Source organism: Strigops habroptila, chromosome 7, assembly GCF_004027225.2.
Source record: "Strigops habroptila isolate Jane chromosome 7, bStrHab1.2.pri, whole genome shotgun sequence".
NCBI classification, from domain to species: domain Eukaryota; kingdom Metazoa; phylum Chordata; class Aves; order Psittaciformes; family Psittacidae; genus Strigops; species Strigops habroptila.
Genome location: NC_044283.2, coordinates 48,017,440 through 48,043,847, shown reverse-complemented (window position 1 = coordinate 48,043,847; position 26,408 = coordinate 48,017,440). Strand labels below are relative to the sequence as shown.

The 26,408-nt window shown below is 36.6% G+C and overlaps 1 protein-coding gene across 5 annotated transcripts in view; it reads right to left on the bottom strand.

Moving 5' to 3' along the window:
* The window catches only part of CCSER1 (coiled-coil serine rich protein 1), a 684,293-nt gene that overhangs the window by 502,947 nt on the left and 154,938 nt on the right, over positions 1-26,408 (bottom strand). For all 5 annotated transcript variants that reach the window (XM_030492379.1, XM_030492381.1, XM_030492382.2 and 2 more), the window contains one exon: positions 15,218-15,338. In XM_030492379.1, the coding sequence (XP_030348239.1) occupies positions 15,218-15,338 (121 nt within the window). The remainder of the gene's footprint in view (positions 1-15,217; positions 15,339-26,408) is intronic.

The following is a 26,408-nucleotide window of genomic DNA, read 5'->3' as shown; positions in this document are numbered from 1 at the left end:
ATAGAGAATCATCTTCCACAATACAGAGTCTTTCTTTTTTCTCATATACAACTGTGAAAAATGCTTCATATCAATCTCATAGTAAATACTACATCCAAAACAAAGGCAACTTCAAAGTATATTGCCTTAGTGCCCCTGAAGATGTATTTATCAATGTACTGTACTCTTACTTCAGTACTAAAAATAACAATCTGTATGGCACTTTGCATCAAAAGGTAGGCACTCTCACTTTATAAGTAAGCACAGAAAATTAGACGACATTTAGCAGAGTTTACATGACTGTTGGGTTATAGTTCAACATCAACACATTCCCATTTCTGCAGTTTGAAAGAGATACATGGAAATAACACAGTATTGTTTAATAGATATTTAAATAATAGGTGATAATACATTTTTAGGACAGTTTATTTCTTTCAAAAGCAATCAAAGAACCTTCTCCTTTTTAAATTCATTGTCATATCATGAAAGCAAGTGTGCTTAATTGGCTTCAGCTACAGTTTCCTTTACTCCAAGGGACCAAATTTCAGGTGTTCCCAATTCTTGAAGATTGTGAAGTTTTAGTACAGGACTGAGCATTCCTGACGACTAAGCTTTTAAAGTTTCCTCAATAGATATACAAAACCTCTTGGTTTAGATTAAGTATAGAGGATACTTTAAATGCTTTTATCTAATATTTGGTCTACTGCAAACTTGATGTTATTAAGTATTCCTCCTGTCTAACATTTATTCTCTTGACAAATACAAAAATTGAGATACAAATGATAATATTCAGCAATATTATTAAGTATAACATATATAATGTGACTGTGCAATCCTATTTGAAAGGACTTAAGCTTTAGGGAAACACAGAACTGGTAATTTTCTCAACTTCTTCCTCCTCTAGCTTGTGCATTTGTTATTTCCAGGTTAAGAGAATAATGAAAAAACTATGCAAAAGAAAGTGTGAAGCTACAGTACAGATGCCTTGATCTAAGTAAGATTTATGAGATAGGATTAAATCTCTTATAAATGGCCCCAGAAATACAACAACTCATCCACATTGCTCTTTCAACCACTAATCCTATTTACAAAGCATCTTTTGCCACACAACTCAAAATATCTAACTCCAAAAATCAGTGGCAGAAAAACAGGGGGAAAACAGCAAGAGGGAACACAAAAACATTTACATATTGTAGAAAGATACTTAAAAGCTTTTGCTTCAAACATTTCATATTATCTAGTCTTTTCCTTGGAAAGCTTTCACAGCTTCTTTGACTCAGAAGAACATAATTTCCCTTGTATACACACTGTTTGTAATGCTAAAAAACCTTTCTTTAACTGTTCCCATAGAAACCAAACCTATTCTATGTATTTAATTGTTGCCTTTTCAAGTATAATCTATTATTGTAGCTGGAGTCAGCATGTTCTATTGCTATCTAAATTATGGATTCCCTGAAGTTTATCAGGCATTCACTATAAATTCAAGTTTGCTTTCAATAATTTGGAATTTAAAGCATTTAGTGTATTTTATTATGTAGTATCACATTAAAAAAAAAATAATTCAGCAATAAGTATGTAGATAAGACAAAGCTGGAAGCATTAAATGTTGTTTTGAACAGGTGATTTTTAGGCATTTTGACTTTAAATAGGAGGATAAACAAGCCTTGCTAGAGCTCATGTTAAAACTCTGTACCTGAATAGGGATATGACTCCTTTCTGAACTACGGCTCTGCTTTGTGATTAATTGCTGTAACATACTTGGACTGAATTCCAAGTTCTCAAAAGGTATTCCTGCTTTTAGGTGACATCTTTGAAAAACAGAAGTGACTTCTGGAAGAATAAATGAAGAATGATGATTTGCCTACTTAAGCTTTCTTAAAGAAAATAATCTGGTTTGTATTAGTACTGTATTCTCTGAATATCAATGGCAAGGTATAATTTTAAACTGCAGGACAGTTGAAGAGTGGAGAACTTGAAAACAATTACAAATAGTATTTATTATTATACAACTACTTGAATTACTCCATCTGATATTAAAGTAAAATAGGTTTTATATGCTCTTTTAATGTACATTTGCTCCCACAGCACCAGCATAGGATTTAGAAAGTAAAGTAATAATTTTACTTCTGAACACTTGTGCTTTCTCACTGATCCATAAATGCTATTTTCTAGCTCATCCATGACAGTGCACTATTTCTTGAACAAGAAAATGAAGAGGTTTTTACTTACCTATGGAGGTACGTAGCACATTTTAGAGTACTGTAAAACATTTTATAAGAATCGAAAATAAATAATTAATATAACGTTTATCTAGACTGTATCTCTGAATATGTTTATCTAGAACATCTAAAATTTTCCAGTCAAAAATATCAGTCACTTCTATTTATTCAGGTCCAGATAAGGAACAGAAAAATAAAACAAGATTAGATTAAGATTAAAATGAAGTAACAATAATAAGGCTCAAAATACAGCCACATTAATATAGTGGAATTGTTGGGCAAAATAACTTGGCATTGCCTTACCACTTGGCTCATCTGCCGAAAAGGACTTCTCTTCCTTTTGTTCTGCCTGTAAACTCTGTGGCTCTGACTTGAGGTCTCTATCACCTCTGCACCTGCTACTGCCAGGAGAGATAAGTCCTTCTCAACTCAGTCTCTTCTAAAACAGAAACCTGGGCACTAAAATTCTATTTTATACAAAAGGGTATAATAAAAAGATAATTGGGAGTGGGACTGAAATACTCCTGAAAAATCAATATTAAAAGCTTTGAATAAATGTCTGGGGATAGAGGAGTAGGTCAGTACAAGTTAGACGCACATTACCTTGCTTTTGGGTGAATACCCTATAGGTTTTCTGTATAAACAAACAACAGATAGATAGAGTTTTACCAAGAGTACAGGTTATAAGCATGACTGATTAAAACATGGGAAAGTTTACCTCAGACCTACTCCTCTTTTTCCGCTGCCTGTGCTTCCCTAGATTTTTCCCCAACAGCTCTTATCCATATTTTCTTACTACTACTTGTCTTGCTCATGACAGGAATCCTCCAGGGATCTGGGGGATTTGCTGAACATATGAAACAGCTGATATAAGATCAAAAAAGGGAGAGAGCTCCAACTTGTAATCTATGTCATACTTTGGTGTATATGTACATGCTTCTGAAAAAGTCACCTTACAGTTACAATGCAAGCACTGGCCTCTTTATCTTTCTCTGTTTCTCTTTTTTGGAGATGTTTATTAAAACTGTACACAAGCTGATGTTGTGGCTGCTCTGATTGAAGCTCTAAATCTAAACAGGTGAATATATTCGCAGTACATGCTGTTACATATTTAATCAATGTAGCAGCTGCAAATATTTTTCATGTGCAACAACTAGCCTATTGTGTAATGAGAAAGACAGGATTAAAATACCAAAAGCAAAACAATTTGTAATCAAAACAATTGGAGTAAAATCCTACCATATCCACAACATACTAAATCAACCTGGTGCAGGAAGCACATGAAATACTTAGAGGTATGGCACGGGAAAAGAAAAACAAAAAATATTTTTTCCTCACAAACATCAGTGAACTTTTTACATGGTGGCTACTGTGGCTACTACTGATAAAAGCAGCTTGGCCAGTCAATTTCCTCAGTATTAGAGAGTTTAACACTGCTCCTGGAGCATAGGGCAAAGAAATTTTATTTGTACTTACTTCATAACTGTAAGGATAATTTTTGCAGCATTCAGCTATTTTAAATCACTGTTGCTTGGTACAGTATTTTGTCTTTACAGCTTAACTTTATTGCAGTATAATTGCAAATTTATGACTCAATCCAGCTGCACTGATGCTGCATGTTTCTTAACGTGTTGATACAGTGTCCTTTAACTTTTATCTCCTCTGCTTCCTACCTCCCCATTTTCCAGCTTGCTTTTTTGTGTGTGCTGTAGGTGTCTTATGTCTCTAATATGGTGGCTGACACAGCCACTGTATTGACTGGAAAAAGGCAGGAGCGGAAAGAGGAGAAAAAGAAAGAGCAATATTATCTCTTTTTTACTCCGCAAAACAGAGCAAATCTTGATCTTAGAAATACTAAGATTTAAATTATGTGTACTTCTGGAGCATCTCTCCCCATTTAGTTTTACAAACAAAGAGTGAAATCCCACTGATGGCAGGCAAAAAATAGCATGCAGGTACATATATTTCTTCACATAACTCGTTCTCTCTCGGATGCAGGTAATATCTCAACTTGAAGCACTATGAAGCATTTTCTATATTTTTAAGCATTATGCTGATAGAACGTAGTTTCCTTCAATGGTATTTCTATTTAAGTCATGATAATGGGACTCAGAGTAGTATATTTTCTAACAACGCTAACTCTGATACAGCCACATTTTTTATGAATGTTCTGTGAAATACATGGTTTAGAAAACCCTTCAATAAAATCAATAACAGCATCATCACGTCAATATGGTTTTTCACTGACCAGATTAAAAAGAACACTTGATTATGTTTTCACTGGAAGCATACAGGAACTATAAAATAGCACAACATAGTCCACTAGCTATACCATGCAATCATAAATGCAAATCTACGTAGTTTTCCCCCGACATCCCTTCTTTCCCCCACTTTCCAGTGACAGTAAGAAATTACCAAGAAATGCTGTTCTTTGTTATGCTTCAGAGATATTATTAAATTACTGTGAAAATGAAGCAAATACATCTCTGCTACGTACTTGATCTGTTTTTTCTAGTTTTAATCTACAAGGCATTTGTCTAACCAAATTAAGTGCTTCACAATCCCACCATTACACGTACAAGCGTATTTCCTTCATATTTGTTTTCCATTTTATGATGCTTTAATTGTTCACAAGTAATAACATAGTTGATTAATTTTTATATTTGAGCTGCAATTATGCTTTGAAATCCAATTTGTAGGAACTGAAGTTGTACTTTAATACAAACACCACAGACTTCTAAATTACAAAACAAATTATCCCCTGGTGCCTTCTTCACCACCACCACCACCCATCTCTTTAGTATTTAGAGAATGCTATCACAGCCTGATGTTTCTGCTACACAAAAGTACAGACCCAAACCTGCCTTCATTTCCTTGTAAGATGATAAAATACAACCACTGGCTGTGGCTCATAACAGAACTTTAATTATGGTATAGCAACAGCCAATGCTTTTACATACCAGAAAGTATAATTCTCTTTCTGGCATGGTTACCTAAGACTAAGTATTTCCACTTAATTTTGTGCAAGCTTGAGTCAAAGAAGTGAACTTTAATGGTTTTTTGCCCCAATTTTACAGCACTGTAACTTCTGTATCCTTTTAAAATTTTGGACATATTAGCATACAAGAAAAAGGAATAAATGGGCACACCTGGCACTTCTCTCTGTCTCCCCATTTGAGTGAAATAGGCTTTCTCCCAAAGCTCTCTGTTCTATACTTTAAAAGCATATTCTTACAGTAAAGTCCCACAGTGACTGTAAATTGTCATTAGGCAAAACCGGGCATCAAGGTTAACAATGGAATTTAACATTGCCTTCCCAATTGCCACAGTATGCTACAAGAATTGATTATTGAAATACAAATTTAACAACCACTATACAACATAAGTGCATATGAACTAACTTAGACTATCACAAAAAAGGCTTTTTAAAAATGAGGCAAAAGACCAGACAGTAAGACCACAGCATTTGTTTTGAGGTTTCATTTCATGCTAAATAATAAACGCCAAATGAAAACTTTAGATCTTCTTTCATATATGAAGCTGAGGGAGTAATGATGCTTGTTCTGAGTGTCTGTGTAGGACATGAATTTAGGCTGGATGAAAATGAAGTCTGTTTTCCATAGGGAACTCTTCTTTTTTTTTTAAACCCCAGGTAAATGTGTGAGTCATTATCTACATGCCCAACTGTAACCCTGGCTCAGAAAGGCATTATGCCTGACTGGATTTGTACAGTCATCCTTGCAGACAACAGGTGGGCTCTACAGGGGTTAGGCAGCTGCCACACAGAATAATGGAAACCACCATAATTTTATTAGAGTAACGAACCCTGTAAGTGACTAATGCTACTGTTCAGAACAGCAATTCTTCAGATGTGGATCTCCAGATAAAATAATGATATTCAATTGCCTAAGCTCGTTTCAGTGGCTCAGTATCCTAGAGCTTCTCAACCACCTCTGCCTGCATTGTGTACAGTAATCATCCTTTTCAAGGAACCAGGTGAGATTTTACTTTTCAGCTAAATCTCCTTTTAGACTTGCTTCAGAGTTTAAGGAGTCTTGATATAAATGCAATCATTCCCATTTCAACACACAATAAAAATCTCAGCACAAAATTCAAATTCAAACAAATGTCCTATCTAGTCATAACTGTGTCTTATGGTTCATTGCTCTAATTACAATGCATATGCCAAGAATATTTTGCAATGATTACTCAAGGCCATTAGCTTAGAAGAGTTCTTAGTTGCTGCCACTTTGGGATTAGGTTGATATTGGTGGTCTGACTCATACTTCTCAGTAATGTAAATTAAGCAGAAACTTCTAGACACCACAGTACACGGAGGATAAAATGTCTGCTCTTGAAGCAAATGTATCTTAAATACCTGCCTTTATATATCTATCTGGGTGACAAGTAGCATCTTTTCAAATAAAATCTCTAACTAAATACTGCAAAACTACTTTTCTTGACGTATTTCTTTTGGGGAAATTTCTGGATGTGAAGGATGAGGAAATCAGATGACCAAAGCTTCCACTGTTGCAGAAGCATCCTGTGGAGAACATGATGATTCACAGAGAACAAAAAAAGAAGGATGCATGCATGTTAACTGCTCCATCTCTGGCAGCGTCCAAGGCCAGGTTGGACAGAGCCTTGGGTGACATGGTCTTGGGTGAGGTGTCCCTGCCCATGTGGGGGGGGATGGAACTAAGATAATCTTAAGGTCCTTTTCAGCCTTAACTATTCTATGATTCTGTGGGGATTCACAGATTTGAATTTAATTTAGGAATAAAAAAAAAGTCTCAGGTCAGATAAATAAATGGATAATCTTACTCTAAAGGCCAAAACCAGAATGATTTTATGGTATCATAAAGGTATATAAGTTGAGGGATGTGAACGGAACAAAGTGATCTTTTATTATTGCTTCAGGCTAAACCAGAGCCATTTTCTAAATGTAACTGTGATGTGTTGACAATGTTTTTCTTATAATGACTTCAGGTCTAGTCAAATTGCAATCGTTGATGCAGTTATGTTGTCTATTGCTTGCTGCTGAAGCAGGGGAAATTTGTATTCCAGGTAACTATAATTACATTGTCCTTCATTTGTACAGTCCAATGCTTCAAGTCAGCTTTGGTCATGCTCTGTGCCAATGTAAATTGCAATAACTATTTTGACTCCAAAAGTTCTATATGAATTTTCATCATTTGAAGCTCAGACACATCACTTTCAGCAAAGCTGTATTATTCCTACACATTTTTATTTCCTGAATTTTCTTTTGTTAATAAAGATTAGTTAAATGATGATGTAATGCACTAGTCTTTTGAATTAAAGCAATTATCTCACCTTGAAAATGCTAGTCTTCTTAATCCTGCATGCTTTGATTTGAAGTGATCTCATTAAGCACGTTGCTTAACATTCTGTCCCTATATCTTTTCCTGAAGTTAAGTTCAGTCACATCAGTAATACTTTAAGGGCAATGACTGAAACACTTATGGTCAATTGCTCATTAAAAACTAATCCTATTCGCAGAGCTGAAAAGGAAGCATTTCAAACAATGAGTTTATTTGCAAATAAAGTGCTATAGATAAAATCTACGTAACACCTTTCCTCCACAGATTCCTCTGCCTCTTGCCTTATTCACCACCATAGAGGAAAAAACAGGAGTTGAATACAAACTATTGAAAATATTGCTATAATTACGAACAATTAGTGGCTCTCAAAAGACAGCTTATTCAACATTTGCAACTAAAGATTAAAAGAAGCTGTAGAGAACTTCTTAATCTTTTGGACAATTGCCCAAGATATTTAACACACTTATGTAGATTGTTTTCCTGTCAATCTTTCCTATAAATCGCTGCTTGCCATGACTGAGAATGAACATGAGAACTGATGACATCCCAGTTCTATAAACAGACAGAAAGTTTCTTCTATATTCACTTTGCAGTGCAATTATATTTCCTTTGCACAACTGTTGTTCTATAATTATGCAAAATCATTCTCAAAGTGGACATACAGGAAAAAAGAAAAATAGAAACATTGGTCTGGTTTATTGTTTTGTTTTACCTCAAAGCAAGCAGAAATAGGCTACCAATTTGAGCAGCTTAGACAAGACGCAATGTCAGGTAAGAGTTTCAGCTAGTTAGGGTTAGGGAATAGCAGACAATACAAGAATTGTAAATATTATTTTTTTCCTATTTTCTGAAACGGTTCCCATTTCAGAGAAGACATGAGTGCAGCAAAATAACTCATTTTCCTATTACGTGCAAAAAGCAATACAGGATGTACAAAGAAACCATTGAATTGTTATGGCCATGGGCTATGGTTTGTTTTTTCTCCATTTTATTGCAGAGGGACAGGGAATCAGAATAATCAAAAATGACCTTTTAATCAAATGTAAGAGCTTAGTAGTGCCTTTTAAACAAAGAGTTAATTTGTTATCTTTTACCCTGATAATGTTTTGGGTATTTATTAATTCTTTGCCATTTATTAATTCTTTTCAGTGATAGCCAGTTACGTATTTTTAACATGCTATCCTTGCCAATACAAAGATTAAAGATTCAAAAACTAAGCAGAAAATATTTTTCAAATAAATGTTCACTTTTTCAAAAATAAAACCACCTTTCTTTTATTAAGTGTAACTTTATCAAAGGAAACTGACATCTATTACTAAGATATATTCAGTTCATGCCATGTTTCTTCAGAAGACTTTTATATACCCTAGTTAAGTATAGACATATCTAACATGCAAAACCCATTTGTTCTCTAAGGTCTAAAGCAAATCAAATTTCTTACTGTATTTTGGAAATTACTTTCCCAAAGACTTTTACTTTGATTTCCAGGCTTTGCAGGTGGCCTGTCACACGAAAGGCAGGTTATGGTCCCCACCAGTAATAACTGCATTTGCCCTGTCCATTGAAAGACAGGCAGCACTCATGTCTAAAGTCCATAGAATGAGACAGCACACCAAAATTTCCTACCACGTAAGACACATCAATGTGGTTTAGCCACCCCTAAATCTACACAGAGAAAGGGCCACACACCCACTAGCAAAGGACCGTAAAGGAGGATGGCTGCAGGATCCCACAAGGAGCACAAGTAGGCCAGGAGGAGGGATGGCTTTGCTCCTCAGGGGTGCTGGGAGCAGACATGGTGCAACAAAGCAGAGGACTTAGCCTGTGGAGGGGATGTGCGGGACCTGGATCCACACGTGCATGCCCCACTGTTCTGGACTGCGCCCTCAGGAAACTCAGGCCTGGCTGGTTCCCTGAGGAGGACCTCCAGCACCCACATGCCGAGCAATTCTGGGAATGCACCTGGCCCCTACAGAAACATATTTGATACCTACTAGCCCAGGAAGCAATTTTAATAGTGCATTTGACCACTGACAGCATAAGCATATTGCTTATATTCCCTCAATTTCAAAGTACCTGCTTTAAAGAAATGGATATAAATTCTACCTCAACTACATCTTATCTATCACTAAAACATTAGGGTGAGAAGTATACCATAATTCAGCTGATGTGTCTTTTCTTTTTCAGCTAGGCTGGAACCACAGCTTTCAAACCAATGTCATTCCAGAGCAACGCTGGGCATCCCTATACTCTCCCTATTACGCAGAGAGTGACACATGCTTTCATAGTGCATCATGCCAATTATCCAGGAAACTGAAACAGTTCAATCATCTTTTATTGGGTTGTCCAAACAAGTCTGAAAAGCCTTCATTTTTCACATTACCAAAACATGCCTTATTGAATGGACTGTCAAAGCAGACACAATTCTTGAAGTGGGGTACCACCACCTGACAACCTGGTTGTATTAGAGACCACGCTTCATGTCACCACTAAGGAGAACTAAAAATGAAAGAAGTAAAGCACCACCACTGTTGCTCTGAAGGAAAAAAAATTCTGATTTCTTCCCTGAGATTTATCAAAATACAGAAGGGGAAAAAAAAAAAAAAAGAAAAGAGGGAGAGAGAAAAAAAGGAAAAGAAAATCTGCAACTGAAATAAATGAAAAGTAATATATAATCAGCTTGGCTTTAATTCCTTTTGAAAGGAATTAGGGAAGTTTGCAAGAGTCAAGAAGGACTACCTGTGTCTTCATCAAGAAGGACTACCAGTGTCCCAAATTTTGGAATATACTTACTGCAGCTAGCAAATATAAGATATAGATGCATCAGCACCTTCCTGGGTGCCAAACTGAGTATCTGTACTAAACAGTGAGTGCAGTACAGAATAGCATTAAAGCTATAATGCTCCCACTCACCACCCCGTTTCCCTATCAGTAAGCACCCAGGCTAATCACTGTGACTCCAAGGAGCCTTCTCATGTATTTGAACTCATGCATAAGAATCTTGCTCAGGTAACTATAGTTGCAAGGTACAATTTAAACAGCTTTGGCACAGATAGAATATTGAAAAGACTCACTACATAACTGCATTCATGCATTTACCAGAACAAAAATCTGGTTCGATTCTTAAAAGTCTGAACAACTGTAAGAGCTGTAGTATTTAGAATCATAGAATAGAGTCATAGAATGATTTGGGTTGGAAGGGACCTTTAAAGATCATCTAGCCTAAACCTCCTGCAGGGACATCTACTAGGTCTGTTTGCCCAGAGCCCTGTTCAACCTGACCTTGAATGTTTCCAGGGATGGGCTGCCTACCACACCCCTGGGCAACCTGTTCCAGTGTTTCACCACCCTCATCATAAAAACTTTCTTCCTTCTATCCAGTCTGAATCTACCCTCTTTTAGTTTAAAATCGTTACCCTTTGTCCTATCATTTACCTAGGATCTCCATCTGGAAATCTCCCCTAAAGCTCAGGAAAATATTTCTGACATGGAAAACAGGTGCCAAATTACTGTGTCTGCCTCATGACATAACGTGCTCTGTAGCTCTCCAAAAACAATTAAGGAGCAAATAATAAAATAAAATAAAGTCAGAAAGATGATGGCAGCTGCAGTAAAAATGCACAAACCAGCTTTAAATTGGCCAGCTCAGAGGGCTACATGTTGCCACCACTATTCTGAACTGCAGGGCAGTCATATCCAAAGATAACAATCAGATACCTAGGCACCTGACTAACTTTAAAGCCCATAAATTAAAAATTATGCACCCAAATTCACTATACTTCTTCCAAGCACTAGTAGCACATGAATGGTTTTCCGTGTTTACATACCAACACCATACAGCAGCAGAACATTGTCTGCTCAGAGACGTGTGTCTGAGAAAGTTCTTTTTCCACAATGCCTCTTGTAGTGTGAGCTTTCAGCTGATTATTTGGCCAGAGAACCTGAACCTAAGTTGTTTCAAAGCATAATATGCAGTTCCCTGGACTACGCCTCCTTTCCCATGCTTCCTTGTAAAGAACTTGAAATGGAAAGGAGGATTCCTCATATTATTGCTCTGTCCTGGCAGCTAATTAATTTATATTTGAATTCAGATAGGAAGGACTAAAATTATGCAAACAGAATACATTGTTTAAAATGTTCAAATTGGTTTAGCATCTGGGCACCTTTGAGAGCAACTGACTGATTTATCACTACAGCAACAGAAAGACACCTTGATAACTTGAACTGTTAAGACAGCATCAGGTTTTTAAGTCTTACATTTCTACAAAATATAACAAAGTTAACGCAACATCCTAGACAAAGTGGAGGGCCCAGAGGAAAAAGTAAGGTAGAGCTCACATTTCTTGTTTTTCTTCCTGACCTCGCACTGACATTCAGACTATGTATTTCTCTGAATCACAGTCTGTTGTGGAGTGGAAGGACAAAAGCTGCAAAGCTCTTGCCACCCAAAAGCATGCTTTGCCAAGTGCAGAAAATAAGAAGTCTTGTGCATTGTTCTCCTATAAAAAACATTCCTTCATTCCAAAATATGTATTTATAGAAAAGCAAACCCATTTTGTTTGACTCTACCAGCCTTCAAGGCACTACAGAATAATGACCAAAGCACCTAGCAAGGATTTCATCTTCCTCTTGAAGGTGCTATAGCTTCACCAAATAGGTTCTTTCATACTTCTTATGATGGGGATGTCACTCCCAGGCGGCTAAAGATATTACGTTTGCTTGGCCAGAGCCTTCTTTGCTTATTTTGTGGCTATTACACAAGTCAGCCAAGTGCATTCCTGCTGAATGACTGATGTACGGATTTTGCTCAGTGCACAAGCACACAAGAGTTAGCAATTACCTAGATATCACTAGGAATTGCTTCCTGATGAAATGTACTGAGCTTCCAAGAAAATATACAGGGGAAAAAAATTGGCCTTTTATTCCTCCAATTCTGATAACATCTAATCACTAACACTTCAAAGAATTGTTAAGCTTTGCTGCTACCACTTCTGGCACAATTCTTTGCTGCTTATGATAAAATTATATTAAGCAAATACAGTACATTATTTAAAGCCACTAAACAGTTTCTTTCCAAAATAAAATAACATCATTAGTCAAATATTATGAAATTCACATTCAAGGCTGTCCCTCACCACCACCCAAGCTTCACAGATTTTTGTGTCCTGAAGGTCTTGAATATAATTCCACTGTGGTTTACAATATAATAATTTTTAGTTATTTGTAACTGTTTAACATCTTATTATCATTAATTTGTATTTTATCTGGTTTGGATTGCACATTTCTTCCTTATGTAGTTTTAGAAACCATTAGTTATATTAAACATACTCTCCCCAAGGCCCTGAAGGCAGCAGCTTCTCTTTATGAGACCTCAATGGCTGGCCACTGCTCAGTCCTCTATGATATGCACAGTTTTGGGACATGTAAGTCAAAACCATTCAGGTAGACAAAGATAAGCATAAAAATCAAAGCGTCGATGTTATTTCCCAGAAAGGTAATTACAAATACCAATAACTATAATTCACCTGTGCAGATCAGCCCAAAAATGGACTCTGCACTCAAGTCAATGGAATTCAAGATGTGTGGAGGGCCTCCTCTTGCTTGGTGTTTACTTTGTAGACAGATGATACTGGGATATTTAGCCAAAAGAATTGGAATCTGGTTTACCTCCATTAAAATTGGCTATGTAGAAAACACATGGTGAAATGAGAGAAGTGAAAGGTACGCTGATGTTTCACAATGCTTGAGATTTTCTTGGTGCTGTACGCTTTCACCCCCCACCAATACGTTTGAAGTTTTCTACAATATTTACTGAATTCCTGTTCTAACAACATGCAAAAGTTTAAGCAGAAACATCTTGCTGGAAATTTCCAATACATTTGTAAGAAATGCTGGTTTAAAGATACTAAATACAATGATTCTCTTTCATGTGAAGAAGTTTTAATATATTTACTCTGTTTAAGCACAAGCTTGTTTCATTTTAGAAAAATTCCAGAGCCACGAGTCATATTTTTAGATGTGAAAATTGGAAGAGTGGCAAAGGTTAGAGCATGTTTCTGAGACCTCTGAGTGCATAAGACAAGCATTATTTAAGTCTATGTGCTTAGAAGATCTTACTTGTCAAGTTGTAAAGAAAAAGAATTTAAAAAAACAAGCACAGCAGAAAGCAGATTAATATACTTGCTATTACCAATAAGGTGAAGGAAAAAAAAAAAATCTAGGAGATGGCATCATTCAGCTTTCAAGCACATGCTAAACAGATACAGGCGTTTCCTTACCTTGAATTCATAAGGGATTATGAAAAGCTGAAACTGCTGATAGTAAAGGAAAAATCCAATCAAACAACAGTGCAGGTTTGCCTTTTAGTGCTAGAGAAAGTAAGAACATACTATGCTGTTTGAACTAACCACAAAAATTATTCTGGATTTCAGCACAGTATTTCACAGCCCATTGCCTTTCTAGCCCCTTAGTGTTCGGAAAGCCATCTGATGGAAACATTGAAACAACTAGATGCTGATAGTATTTCAAACACTAAGTTATTGTAATAATACCTAGATGATAGGCAATATTAAATTGTTAAGTGTTAAATTTTAAGTACAGGTAGACTAAATGGGTTTATCACCAGATTGAAAAAGACACTATAGTCAGGTACAGATTTAATCCATAGATCTGTACCAAAGTCACATCTAATCTAATAGAATATAATCCATCCATGGGGTTTGGCTTTTTGTGTTTGGGGTTTTTTTTGGGGGTGGTTTTTTTTTTGGGGGGGGGGAGAGGGGGGAGGTTGGTTAAGAAGACATTCTCATTTTCTTACAGTAATAGGCATGAAAGCCAGAACTTTATAGACAAGTTCAAACCTAAATTTGTATATACCCAGAGAAGCAAAAACTAAACATAAACGGTAAGACCAATAATGATGTCTGTCCTGGGTTCATATTATATTATCCATTGTCATGTCTGAATTACCTTCCACACTTTAAAATACACAGAATCCCAAGTTTGTGTTGTGATAAAGTATTACCGTTATGGTCTTTTTTTTTTAATTAAAAAAAGTTCTTTTCATTCTCCAAGGATTCAATTGTTAAGAAACAACATCCTTCCTGGTATTGCAAGACAAATGTTACTGTGCATGCTGTGGTCATGATTCTCATCTAATGGAAGATATCAAATTACAGTCTATTTAATTAAATATCATTTCCTTGGAAGATCACTACCACACTTCTGAAGATGCCATCTAATCTCATATCACAGGAGTAAAAGAGTCACTGAAAAATACTGAAATATCTTAGATGAGCAGAGCATTTTGGAATTATGTTCTTTCTAAAAAGCAACTACTGACTAGAAAAACTGTGCAAGAATGAAAGGACTATTTAAATAAAAAGAATCAGCTTAAGCTTGTTAATAATAAAAAGAATCTTAAGCCTGTTAAAAAGTCAATTTATCAGCGTATAAATGCCCATTCCCTCTATGTACCTCATTACCAAAAGGCTTGGGAAAAACGGTAGGCTAATGAACAAAAGCAGCAGCCTAGCCTCAGGCCAATTTCTCCTTTTGGGAACACCTGTGCAACCACTGGTGAAACAGAAAGGAGGTGTATATGCATATCCACAAGAAAGAATCTGGACTAGTGTTTAGACTGTACTTGTAAAAGATCATGTTATTTGAATAACTCACTGTTTAGACACATCAGGCATTATTGTCTGTTCTTTTTTCCTTGTATCCACTGCTGGCTCTACAGGGGTAAGTACTACAGCAGCACATGAGACTATCGACTGGTATGAGTCTTCCCGGCAAACTGCAAAGATAAAAAAAATCTCGGTGTTAAAGAGTGTACTCAGTTTGTATTTTAAATGTCTAAAGAAAAAAAAAAAATAGTCATACTGCCATAAAACAAAAATACAAAAGATTAATCAGACTGTACTGTGGTCACCTGAAATGAAAACTTTGTTGGTTTTTGTATTTCCTGAAATTTTACCTGATCTGATGTTAATGTGCTTGAGCTCATCAGTATGTCTGAGCCTAAAATGACTCATTTCCATAAATTACACCAGCACATGATGCACTTTTTTCCTTTTTCATCACTAACTGAAAATAAGAATGGAAACTATGGATGTTTTTCAGACAAAACTCCTTACAAAATTTCAGACTTTGTAAGACAATAGATTTGAGAAAAGGTGATTAGCAATTTGTCTTCAACCATTACATCTCACTTTAACCCAAAAAAGCCAAATCCAAATGGCCTAGGAGTGATATCTAATATACTGATTTATAATTTCTGTTAATATAAATTATCTATGTATTACTGTGCTGGATGATATGACTTAGACGATAGTTAGAGCTTGAAGAATGATCATGTATTTCAGCTGAGCATCTGGCTCAATTAGCACTAATAAATGAATACCCAAAAGTTCTTGACCTCCAAACAGACAATTATATTTCTTAAAAGTTATATCTAATCTAAATTCTAAATTGCAAGTGTCACTAGTAATTTAGCACTTAGCAGTCACCACTCTTACAGATTTTGAAGGTATAGAATTCATTTACAACCAAAGCGTACCTTTATGAACCAGACAGAAGTTGGAATTAAGAGCTGGTTGTATTGAACAAAGCACAGCAGCTTCTTATAATATACATTTATGGTACTATTATATGTCAAATATAAACAAAAAGAAATATGGTGACCTATCTTTTGAGAAGAAAGTCACATGATATTTTATATGTATAACATACAGAACTATTTTATAGCGTGTACACATGCACATACACAGCCAATAACATAGATGTAACATCCTGTAAAACAATTTGATCGAAACAAGCTCTCAGCAATTCAAAACCAGAAAGAACCTACTTTACAAGCACATACATTTATGCAAGATGGTGACAGCTGAGAACATTGAACTTTGACATTTACTTATCAATGGAAAACTTTTTCCTGAAGACTTTCCTATCTTCCACCCTCCACAATCATGTACCTCCACATTGCCCACAGACAATGTACCTTTTTCATAGCCTATGCTCCTCTTGTAAGAGTAAAATAGAATAAAACTTCATCCATCTTGCCTTGACTGGGTCAAGAACAACTAACTGTAGTGTTTTACTCTCAACACTCAAATTACATTCAGTTTGAATTCAACAGACATCAACAAGATATACTGCATGCCTGATGAACACCCTGGAATGATAACTGGTGCTTTAAAGTAGCTATTTAGTAGATTTTAAGGACACGTCAGAACAGGGTTAGATGTTTAGACAAAGTTTGGAAAAGTGCAAAGGTCTTTTTGTTTTCAGAGCAATTCTGAGCCATTCAGCAAAGCAGCACAAATCCCAGAGCCATGCTGGCAGGAAGAAAATCTTTTTGTGAGTAGTTGTAATTACATTTAATGTACTCGAGCATTGTTTTTGCTGGTAATTTAAATACTGACGTGCACATTGTGCTAAGTGACTAAGACACATAAGATGACCAACAGTGAAACCTTACCTTTATTTTTCTTTGGAATCAACATTACTCAAAACTTTGTCACTATCATAGACACCCAGCTCCAAAACATGGTCACACCCAAAGAGAACTTGATATATTGCCTACAGGTATGCATGTAGGTTATACATTATAGCTTCATGCATAACAAATTAAGGAGGAAACTAATGCAAAATACACTGAACTAGAAAGAGTAAATAAGGAAAAAAATAACTTTATGTGATTTTTAACCCTACTATGTTACGGACAACTAGCAGACCATCTAGTACCAAGGTGCTTTTTGGTGGGCACCACGTAATGTAAAAATAGTACCTTCTGATTACAACCAGTAACTGAAAATGTACAAATAATAGCATTTATGTTTATCTGACTCTTGATTTACAGTCAAAGTATTGTAAAAACATAGGTTTGTCAAAGGGCATGTCCTGGTTTTGGCTGGGATAGAGTTAATTTTCTTCCTAGTAGCTGGTGCTGTGTTTTGGCTTTAGTCTGAGAACCATGCTGATAACATACCAATGTTTTAGTTATTGCTCAGTAGTGCTTACCCCAGTCAAGGACTTTTTAGTCTCTCATGCTCTGCCAGTGAGAAAAGCAGAGACAGGACACCTGACCCAAACTAGCCAAAGGGATGTTCCATACCACAGCATGTCATGCTCAGTGTATAAGCTGGGGGGACTTGGTCAGAAGCCACCAATCGCTGCTTGAAGACTGGGTGGGAATCAGTCAGCAGGTGGTTAGCAACTGCATCACTTCTTTCTTGGATTTTATTCCTCTCTCTCTTTTGCCTTTTCGTCATTATTATCGTTACAGAATTTTACTTTATTTCAATTATTAAACTGTTCTTATTTCAACCCATGGGTTTTACCTTTTACTGATTCTCCTCCCCATCCCACAGGACCTGTTGTACCACTTGAATATCTAGTCGTTACTTTAGAACTCATAAAAGGTCTGGTGACTATAGAAGCATCACAGGGTAGGATTTACCCTAAATCAGTCACTGTCCATCAGGGCAATTACAAAGAAAGATAAAATAGGAAATCACAAGTAACAAAACACTGCTAGTCTCCTACCGTTTACAGAAATTTCATGAAAGAATAAAACTGTGAAATTACTTTTGTTTAATAATTAATGCTATATAGGAGTTGTATAATCCCCTAATTTACAGCTGAAGACAAACCCAGTGGTCATCCAGTGATCTGAGCTCACAGAATTTATTATCCTCCCATTCTAGACTGTGATACTCTTTGGTCTGGCTTTTGAAAACTACTACAGTTCCTCCTTTTTATCTCAAGTCTCTGTGCATATAGTGATAAGTCATTATGGGACAGTATAATTAACTAAAATGTCATGAAATAGCGACAACACAGCAACAAGTAATTTTCACCTACTGGAGTGTATTCTCTTATTATCTGTTCATAGCTTGCACTGAAATAATGAGAATGTGCTTGAATGTGGACTCTCAACTTTAACATTGATGGTGATGGGCACTGTTTTAATTAAGGAGATGGTTTTTATTTTACACTTCTCTTTAAGGGTAGTTTCTTTTGTACACCATTTTTTATCTACAAGTGGCTTATATTACCCCCCAAAAAGCCCATTAGTGATGTCTGCTTATCATAGTCTTCATTAATCCTAATCTCCTTGATCCTCAAAATACTACAAGTCTCAGAAAAGCAAACAATTACACTAAGGGATTACCCCTTTTAACCACAAATCCTCTCATGTGTCCAACTTGCACTTTAACAACCAGCAAAAACTTTATAAGTTTAGCTTTACCACATGAATTGTTAAGGAAAATAAAGAAAAGCAGAATTTTCAATCATCTGAGCTGGTGTTTGGAAAAGCCTATTGCATTATTCCTGACGCGAGTGTGCAAGTTAAGTCAATGCCCACCACCCTCTGGGTCCAGCCATTTAGCCAGTTTTCAATCCACCTCACTCTGCTCACCCAGCCCATACATCAACAGCCTGTCTATAGGGATCTTACAGGAGACAGCATTGAAAGCCTTACACAATATCCACTGTTCCAGTAAAGAAACCAGTGAAGAAAATTTCCCATCTATCTGCTACATTTTTACAATAGCACACAAACATAAAGTACACATTGTAGGTAGAGGTTCATTATCACACTTGCTACCGCATACCTCTGGAAGTGTAGAAAAAACTGTACAAGGTATCAACATGAAGAAACCAATCAGCTAATTTTATACCACCTGCAGAAATTTCTTTAAGAGACCATTATTTAGTATCTCAGAATGTATTGCACACTGAATATCTCCTGAAAAAAGAAGTAATTTGCATATGAGATGCTTTTTTTCCAGTACCATTGCATCTCCTTTATTCACAATTCAACCATTATATGAACAAGCTAATAGCTGTAGTGAAATAATGCAATTGGAGGAATACAGTTACTATGTATTATCATTAAAGGAACATAATTTTCTTCATGAAATAAAAGACACTATATATTAACTACAAGTCATATAAAGGAAACTCTATAGAAGGAGAAAACAAACATAACACCATTATGACAGATCTGTACTGCTTTTGAAGTTGCATAATTTCTCCCCAGATTCTTCAATTTACACTTTAATGGTGCATACGGTTTGTTTTCTTCCATTGCCAAGTGTTTTAAAAGTACCCCATAATTAATCACTAGGAGCGCTGGCTTGGATTTACCCTAGTCAGTTTAACCAGTCCCAGAACATCATTCACTATCAAAACAGATCTCTACATCTGTAAAAGAAAAACATTAGCTTCTTTTTTTTATTATTTTATTTTTCCCCTTTGCTGTTTCTTTTAAGAACAATGGGAATGACTAATTAAGCAGTTTTCTTCTACTTTGAACCAACCACTGAAAAAAATCTTAATTCCCTAAATAGTAGGACAGTAGAAAGCCTTCAACAGCTACTGAATAAAACGTATGTCTCCAGAGAATAAAAAGATTTTTAAGCTCTAGGGGTGTAATTTACAGTGTCTATTTCAAACACTGTTAATTTTACACCTTTTTTTTTTTTTTTTTTTTTAATGGAGAGAAAAAATCTGGTTATCACCACTCACTATCAAGTAAATAAAGTCTCCCTTGACACAAGATGCAAGTGATGGTTATATGAAATTATCAGCAAGTACTACCTGCTTAGAGAAAACAGAAGGGAAATGTTCATATGCAGTGTGCAATGAAGCATAAGGGATTCATGACAAAGGGAGACAAAAACAGAGAAATATTTCTGAATTTTAAAAAGCTGAGCACTTATTCTGACAATTCAAAGTATTTACACTTGTGCCTGTAAAGTTTAAAATAATCAGCTCTCATCATTCAAGAGACAGATGAAATCTGGAAACAACTGCTGGTTTACACCAAAACCCCTTCTGCTTTGCTATAAAAAACCTAGGCAGCCAGCCAGGAGCATGGAAGGCACTAAATGCTTTCCCCTGAAGTATCCATCAACTGCCACTGTAGGAAACAGGGGACTGAAGAATTTGGAGCAATGTCTGGATCCAAAGTATCCAATCACATATTCCTTTTACTACTGAAAGCCAGAAGATAACGTTTTCATTACTCCAGAGCACCACTTCTCAGTGCAAGCATTTACATTTTGGTACAGTTTCCTAAACACAGCTCTGCCATGATGAAAATCAAGAAATGAGGCACCCTCTGAGGTGCTCTGAAAAGGACTAAAGCTGCAAGCCATATGCAGGCTCTTGAGATAAGGGAAACACAGGACAAAACTGTTTCAAGCGAGACAGGAATAGAGGATCTACTGTAAATTTCTTTTGTAGATTAATCTACTTTTGAAGACAACTGAAGAGCTGAGGAAAGAAAAAGGAAGATGTGAAACACGTAACTACAAGCTATTTTCTCAGGAAATCTTCTGACATTAGAAATAGTTTATAAGAGAGGATCTTGAAATGTAGTTTATTAATTCTGGTATGTTAGTAAGAACCATGGTTAATCACCATGCTAATCCCTTCATCTCCGCATAGATACATCACCTGATATTCTTGGACCACTCAGCGGGCTCAGAAAGGAACCAGTATTCAGACCTGTTTCTTCCTGAATCCCAAACAGCACGAAACACTTCAGCAAATTCAAGTATATGATTTCAGTTCCGTACCCTCTTTCTCAAGCCCAGAAACACAACAAAGTCTTTTAATAATTTGTTATTAAACCCTAAAGCCCAAGGAGACTTTCGGTCTCTTTAAAGCAACACAAAAGGTCAAGGTACTTCGCATGAAAGCCATTTTTGCCCATCTACTTTTAAAAAAGCCTAATAATAATAAGAAGAAGAAAATAAAAAAGCCTAATTTTCCTGATGCTTGATTCTAGATTTGATGATGATCTTTGAGGGGAAAAAGGAAACTAAATGGATCTCTATTTTATTATTAGTTCAACAGTTATTCTAGGGCCTCTTGTCCCTTAGAAACAGCTACATTTCACAATATTGGCCAAATGAATACTTAAGAGAATGAGACTACACACTCACAGTCCCCAAAGGATTTGCTGTAATGATTCTGCAATAAAACCACAGGCCCAATTCTTAAACACAGCATAGACACAATCAGAAATTTTGTAATAGCAACAATTATAGGCCCATTATGGGCAAATGAATTACTTGATATCAGGTTCTTATGTTTCCTAGCTCTTTCATAGTATTCGCAAAGGCTGCACCCACATATCTTCTTTGTGCTATTCACCCTGGCACCCAAAGGTGAAGGGTACATAATGTGGTACATAGCAGGAGCCATGGAATTCTTCTAACACTGCAGCATTTCTGCAGTGATTATCTACACCCTTGCTTCTGTATCCCAAGCTTGTCACAAGCCACTTTTATAGTAATAGCCACGTGTGAAATTTGGGCCTACTGACTTATACTCTATGTATAAGAAATTAAATTGTAAAAAGCAGCAAATGGTGCTTCTTTTAATGGTAATGTTTACTGGAATGTTGCCATTAGTGTTGGTACTGAATGGAAACGTATGCTCTGATCACCTAAAGACCCTACAGACATGGTAAGTGATGGAAAAACTGATTGCTAAAATGATCACCTAGATAATGATGACACCGGTGACCCACTTCTTGTACATTTTCTGACAAGTACACTGTATTGATAGAACAGCTGTAGCTTGCTCTCTCTTGAGAAGGACAGGGTATTTACCTTAACTCCTGTTCAGAGTCTTCTCAAAGAGCCTCACTCAGCTTACAGTGACTTGCAGACTTGCTTAAACAGAGGGGTTGTGTCCGTGTTCAGTAATGATTATTATAGATTTTACGAATTAGTTCAATTACTTCCATTCTTGCATGAAACTGTAGCATCCACCACGTCCTGTCGAGTTAGAAAGCTAAACTATAGCTTAAATGAAGAAATACTCGTATTAGCCCATTTTAAACTTCTCACCAGCTGGTTTCATTTGACTCTCCCAATTTTAGTACTGGAAAAGACAACGCACAATTCCCTCTCCACTTCCAGTCAGGATTTTACAGACTTCTTTTAGATGCTTTGCTAGTTACCTCTTTTAGAACCTGCAGAATCTGCATTTGCATTTGTTCCCTTATATTGTTATATATAATTGTTTCCTATTTCATATCTCTGGCCACCCTGCTAACCTCTCCATGAACAACCACTCCTTGTTGCAGTTCCTGCAATGATGAATCACTGTGGCAACACCAGGTGAAACTGTAATTACATTCTTAGAAGTAGATTAGCTTTTCAGCTGTAACTACTGTACACCTAAAACATTCTAAGTATATCTATTTATGACTGAGGCTACTTCTAAAATACTTTCTTATTCACAGTGAACTACTTAACACAAATATTGTTCCAAGCAGCTTACACGTTTTCTACATCAAAAAAAACCAACCTTTAAAAATAAAAGCATATTCTAAATCCAGTAGGTATATATTGCTTCTCAATATCAGAAAGCATTGGTTTAGTGTTAACGTTAGGATTTCTAAACTAACTCTTATTAGCTTTTGGCAACACTATCAGTCAGAGTGATGTCTCAGACTTGTATTTTTAGCACTGTAGTCTGTGACTTGTTTTGTGATACGGACATGAATGAAGAACACATGCATAAATCAGGGAAAGTTTATGATGAAAGACTAATGATCTGAGTCCCAACAATCATGTCTAATTCTTCCAAATTGCAGGAAGTCTCATAATTGAACACTATGAATATCCGTTAGACTAAAATGTGGAGGCTTAGTCATTCAATCTAGGATACACAGTAATAATCACCATGTGGTCCAAGTAAGTTCATCCGTATATTCACGAAGAGGCTTTGAAGATAACTGGTTAAATTAATTCACCATAGAAAATAGCTGCAGGTAGGTTCATGGGGCAAAGGAGGCTCATCCAGACCTCCTCTGCTGGTAGCACATCTGCCATTCTAGGCCTGTATGCAAGCCTGAGCTCTCAGACCCTTTGGTCCTCTGACTTACCAATGGAACCACAAAGCGTAAGGCTGCCTTCAGGACTTCTCACCAGGAAATACGAAAGAAAAACACCACAGTCCCAGATGATGGAAGAAAACTGAAAAGCCAAAACATTCGCTTTTCCAGTAAGAATGTAAGAGGTATTGCTGAAACTGCCAATTTCAGATGGAAGATAAAACCACCCCCTGGTAATAGCCATAAGGTACCAGAAACTGGGAAACCCTTATCTCTCTTCCTAAAGGACATGGAGGAAATCCCAATAAGGATTTCACCAGCTGCAACAGCTGGCTGCCTCCAAGTTCCCTTTTTAGCCAAGAGAATAATAGTTTTAGTTCTGTTTTGATCACGTTTGGGTTTCTATTTAAGCTATGTGATGCCTTTGAGAGAAACAAGAGCGACTATGACACTGGCATCTTAAAAGGAGGAATATAAAAAGACCTGCAGGGCATTTCTGTAGGCACAATACAAGCCCCTGAAGGAATGACTACTCTAACAACAATATCCTCGACTGTCATTCACCACAAGTAAAACTGTCAAAACTCAATAGCAAACGTTTTCAGGAGCATAGTCTCTTGGCTTCAACTATTATTCTTGGCCTAGGTGAAATAAAGACTGACAGGCAAGCAAGATTAATTTATTGTTGTTTGTATTGAATGGCTGTAGTCACAAGAAATTAAACAATTAATACACAGATAAACCTCCAAAAGCATAGTTTCCCAAGAGAAATTATTAAATAAAATCAGAATGTCAGCTCTCCTTGCAGTTTCTAACAAGAGCTCAACAGGAAAATTATGTGAGGTATTATTGTTTTGCAACAGTACAAGGCTATTTGGTTTTCTGTTATAACCGCATTAGCACCCACTAGCAGGAGCACAAGGTATAGCTGCGAGTAGAGCTGCATGTCTTCACAGTTGCAGAATGACAGCCTTTGTCAGCCTCAGTGACAAGCAACCCAGTAAACAGTCCCTACAGCACCACATTTGTCACAGCTGCTCCTGACTCTGTGAAAGTCACTTAAATACAGTATATTAGAAATTTACACCAGACATCGACATGATTAGAGAATCCATAACAAAAATGCTCTACCTCTCTTTTCTTGGGGAACACATCTTCCATATTTATTATAAAACGCAAACAATATATTTCAGACCTTTGCCTCTCTAAGGTGATGGACTTCTTTTTTGAAACAACAACAACAAAAAATCCTCTTGAGGAAATTTTGCTGTCATTGTTTTTGTTTAGTGATTGAATCTGCCCCAATTCTGGAAGCTTGCTTAGTTAACTCCAATATTTGCACATCTCCCCTGAGAAACTTCAAGATCGCTATGTGCTTAAGTGGTATTGAGGTTTTGGTTTGTTTTTCTTAGGGCTAAAATTGTATAAAATCAGTTTTCTGGTACTATTTAATAAATCTAACAACAACACATACCAAATGAAATCAATCTCTTCAGAAAATAAGAATAAACTTATATTGGGGAAAGTCAATTCCACTTTATTCTTCAGACTCTGTCTGGAGTAATTACAGACCTTTCCTGGGCTAGGCTGCAGCCTGGCCCACACACTCATACAGGATCCTACAGGAAAGAAAATTCAACTTAAATGTCTCTGCAGTCACCTAACAACCTTGTGCAGCAACATGCATAAGCAAACAGCTGGCTACTGCTCCGACTGCTTCAGTGTAACCACAAAGCAGTGAAGAAATGAGGAAAGTGGGCATAGCATCACCGTCTTACCACTCAACACTCCAGCAGCAAAGGGACAGGCCAGCAGCATTATAATAATCTACTGATATACTTCTGAACCAAGAGAGGAAATGAAGAGGCCTTAAGGAACAGCAGGTTAAATCCTGGGATGAGACAGAATACACGCATCTATGGCTGGACACCAGCTAAACCTGTGTGTGAAGGAAGAGCACTTGTATGTTCACAGGATTGGAAAATGAAGGCTCTTCACTGGTGTGTTTCATAAGCAAGCAAAAGATGGACACCAGAAGACAACCAGCAAAGGAATTTCCTAGGCTGTTCACACAGTTTTCCATGTAATACCAGGGAAATAGTGTTCACGAGTTAGCTAGGTGGCAAGAAAGGTCAGTGACAGTTGTGGACAGAGAATAGTATGAAGCCTCCTGTGCCACAGAGGAAAATGGGAAACAGAACATGATTTTGTGTCCATGTGCCTGCACTTTTAAATTCTGCCTATTTATATAGCTTTCAGATTTTGCTATGCTTTGTGTTTGTTGCATATAATTTACTAGATTTCAAGGCAAAATGAAACTAATGTGGTCATTTGATCTGAGACAGGTACATCCTGTGGTTCTTCCAAAAGTTCAGTGTTCTGGTCCTGATGCAAAACTTTGAAGAGCAGAGGCCACTGCTGTGACAGGTTCATAAGTGATGTGCCGAGTTCTTCCAATTAATGGTCATAATAAAAGCACAATTTTTCCAATTGATTTTCAGAAGTACAGACTGCTATGCTGCAGATAAAGCACATGCCAAGTAAAATATATGCATCTGTCTGAAAAGCAATAAAACAATTGATCATTACACTGATGCCATTTCACATTTCCTATAAAAGGATCAAATATTCTAAAAAAATCATTAAGGCTTGAAATCTAACCCAGTTTTGTGGGCAATGTATTTTACTTTCAAGACAAATAAATTGAAACAGGAATAGATGACAGCTGACAAAAAGGGTCAGGGTCAAAATGACAAGCAGGTCAGGCAAGCTTAGCAGTCCTGAAGAGCCATTAAACTGGATGATTTGAGCAGTGTTTGAATGGAGCCCAATGCAGGATTATACACATAGAAAAAGAATGCAAACTATCTGTACACCTCTGAAATGCAGTTTTGGTTCACAGCAAACCAGCAACTCAATGTGCTGCCTCTGCAAAAATGTCCAACACAAGCCCTGGCCTGTATAAATACAGAATCGGTGACTATGAAGTCCCTGAAGCCAGGC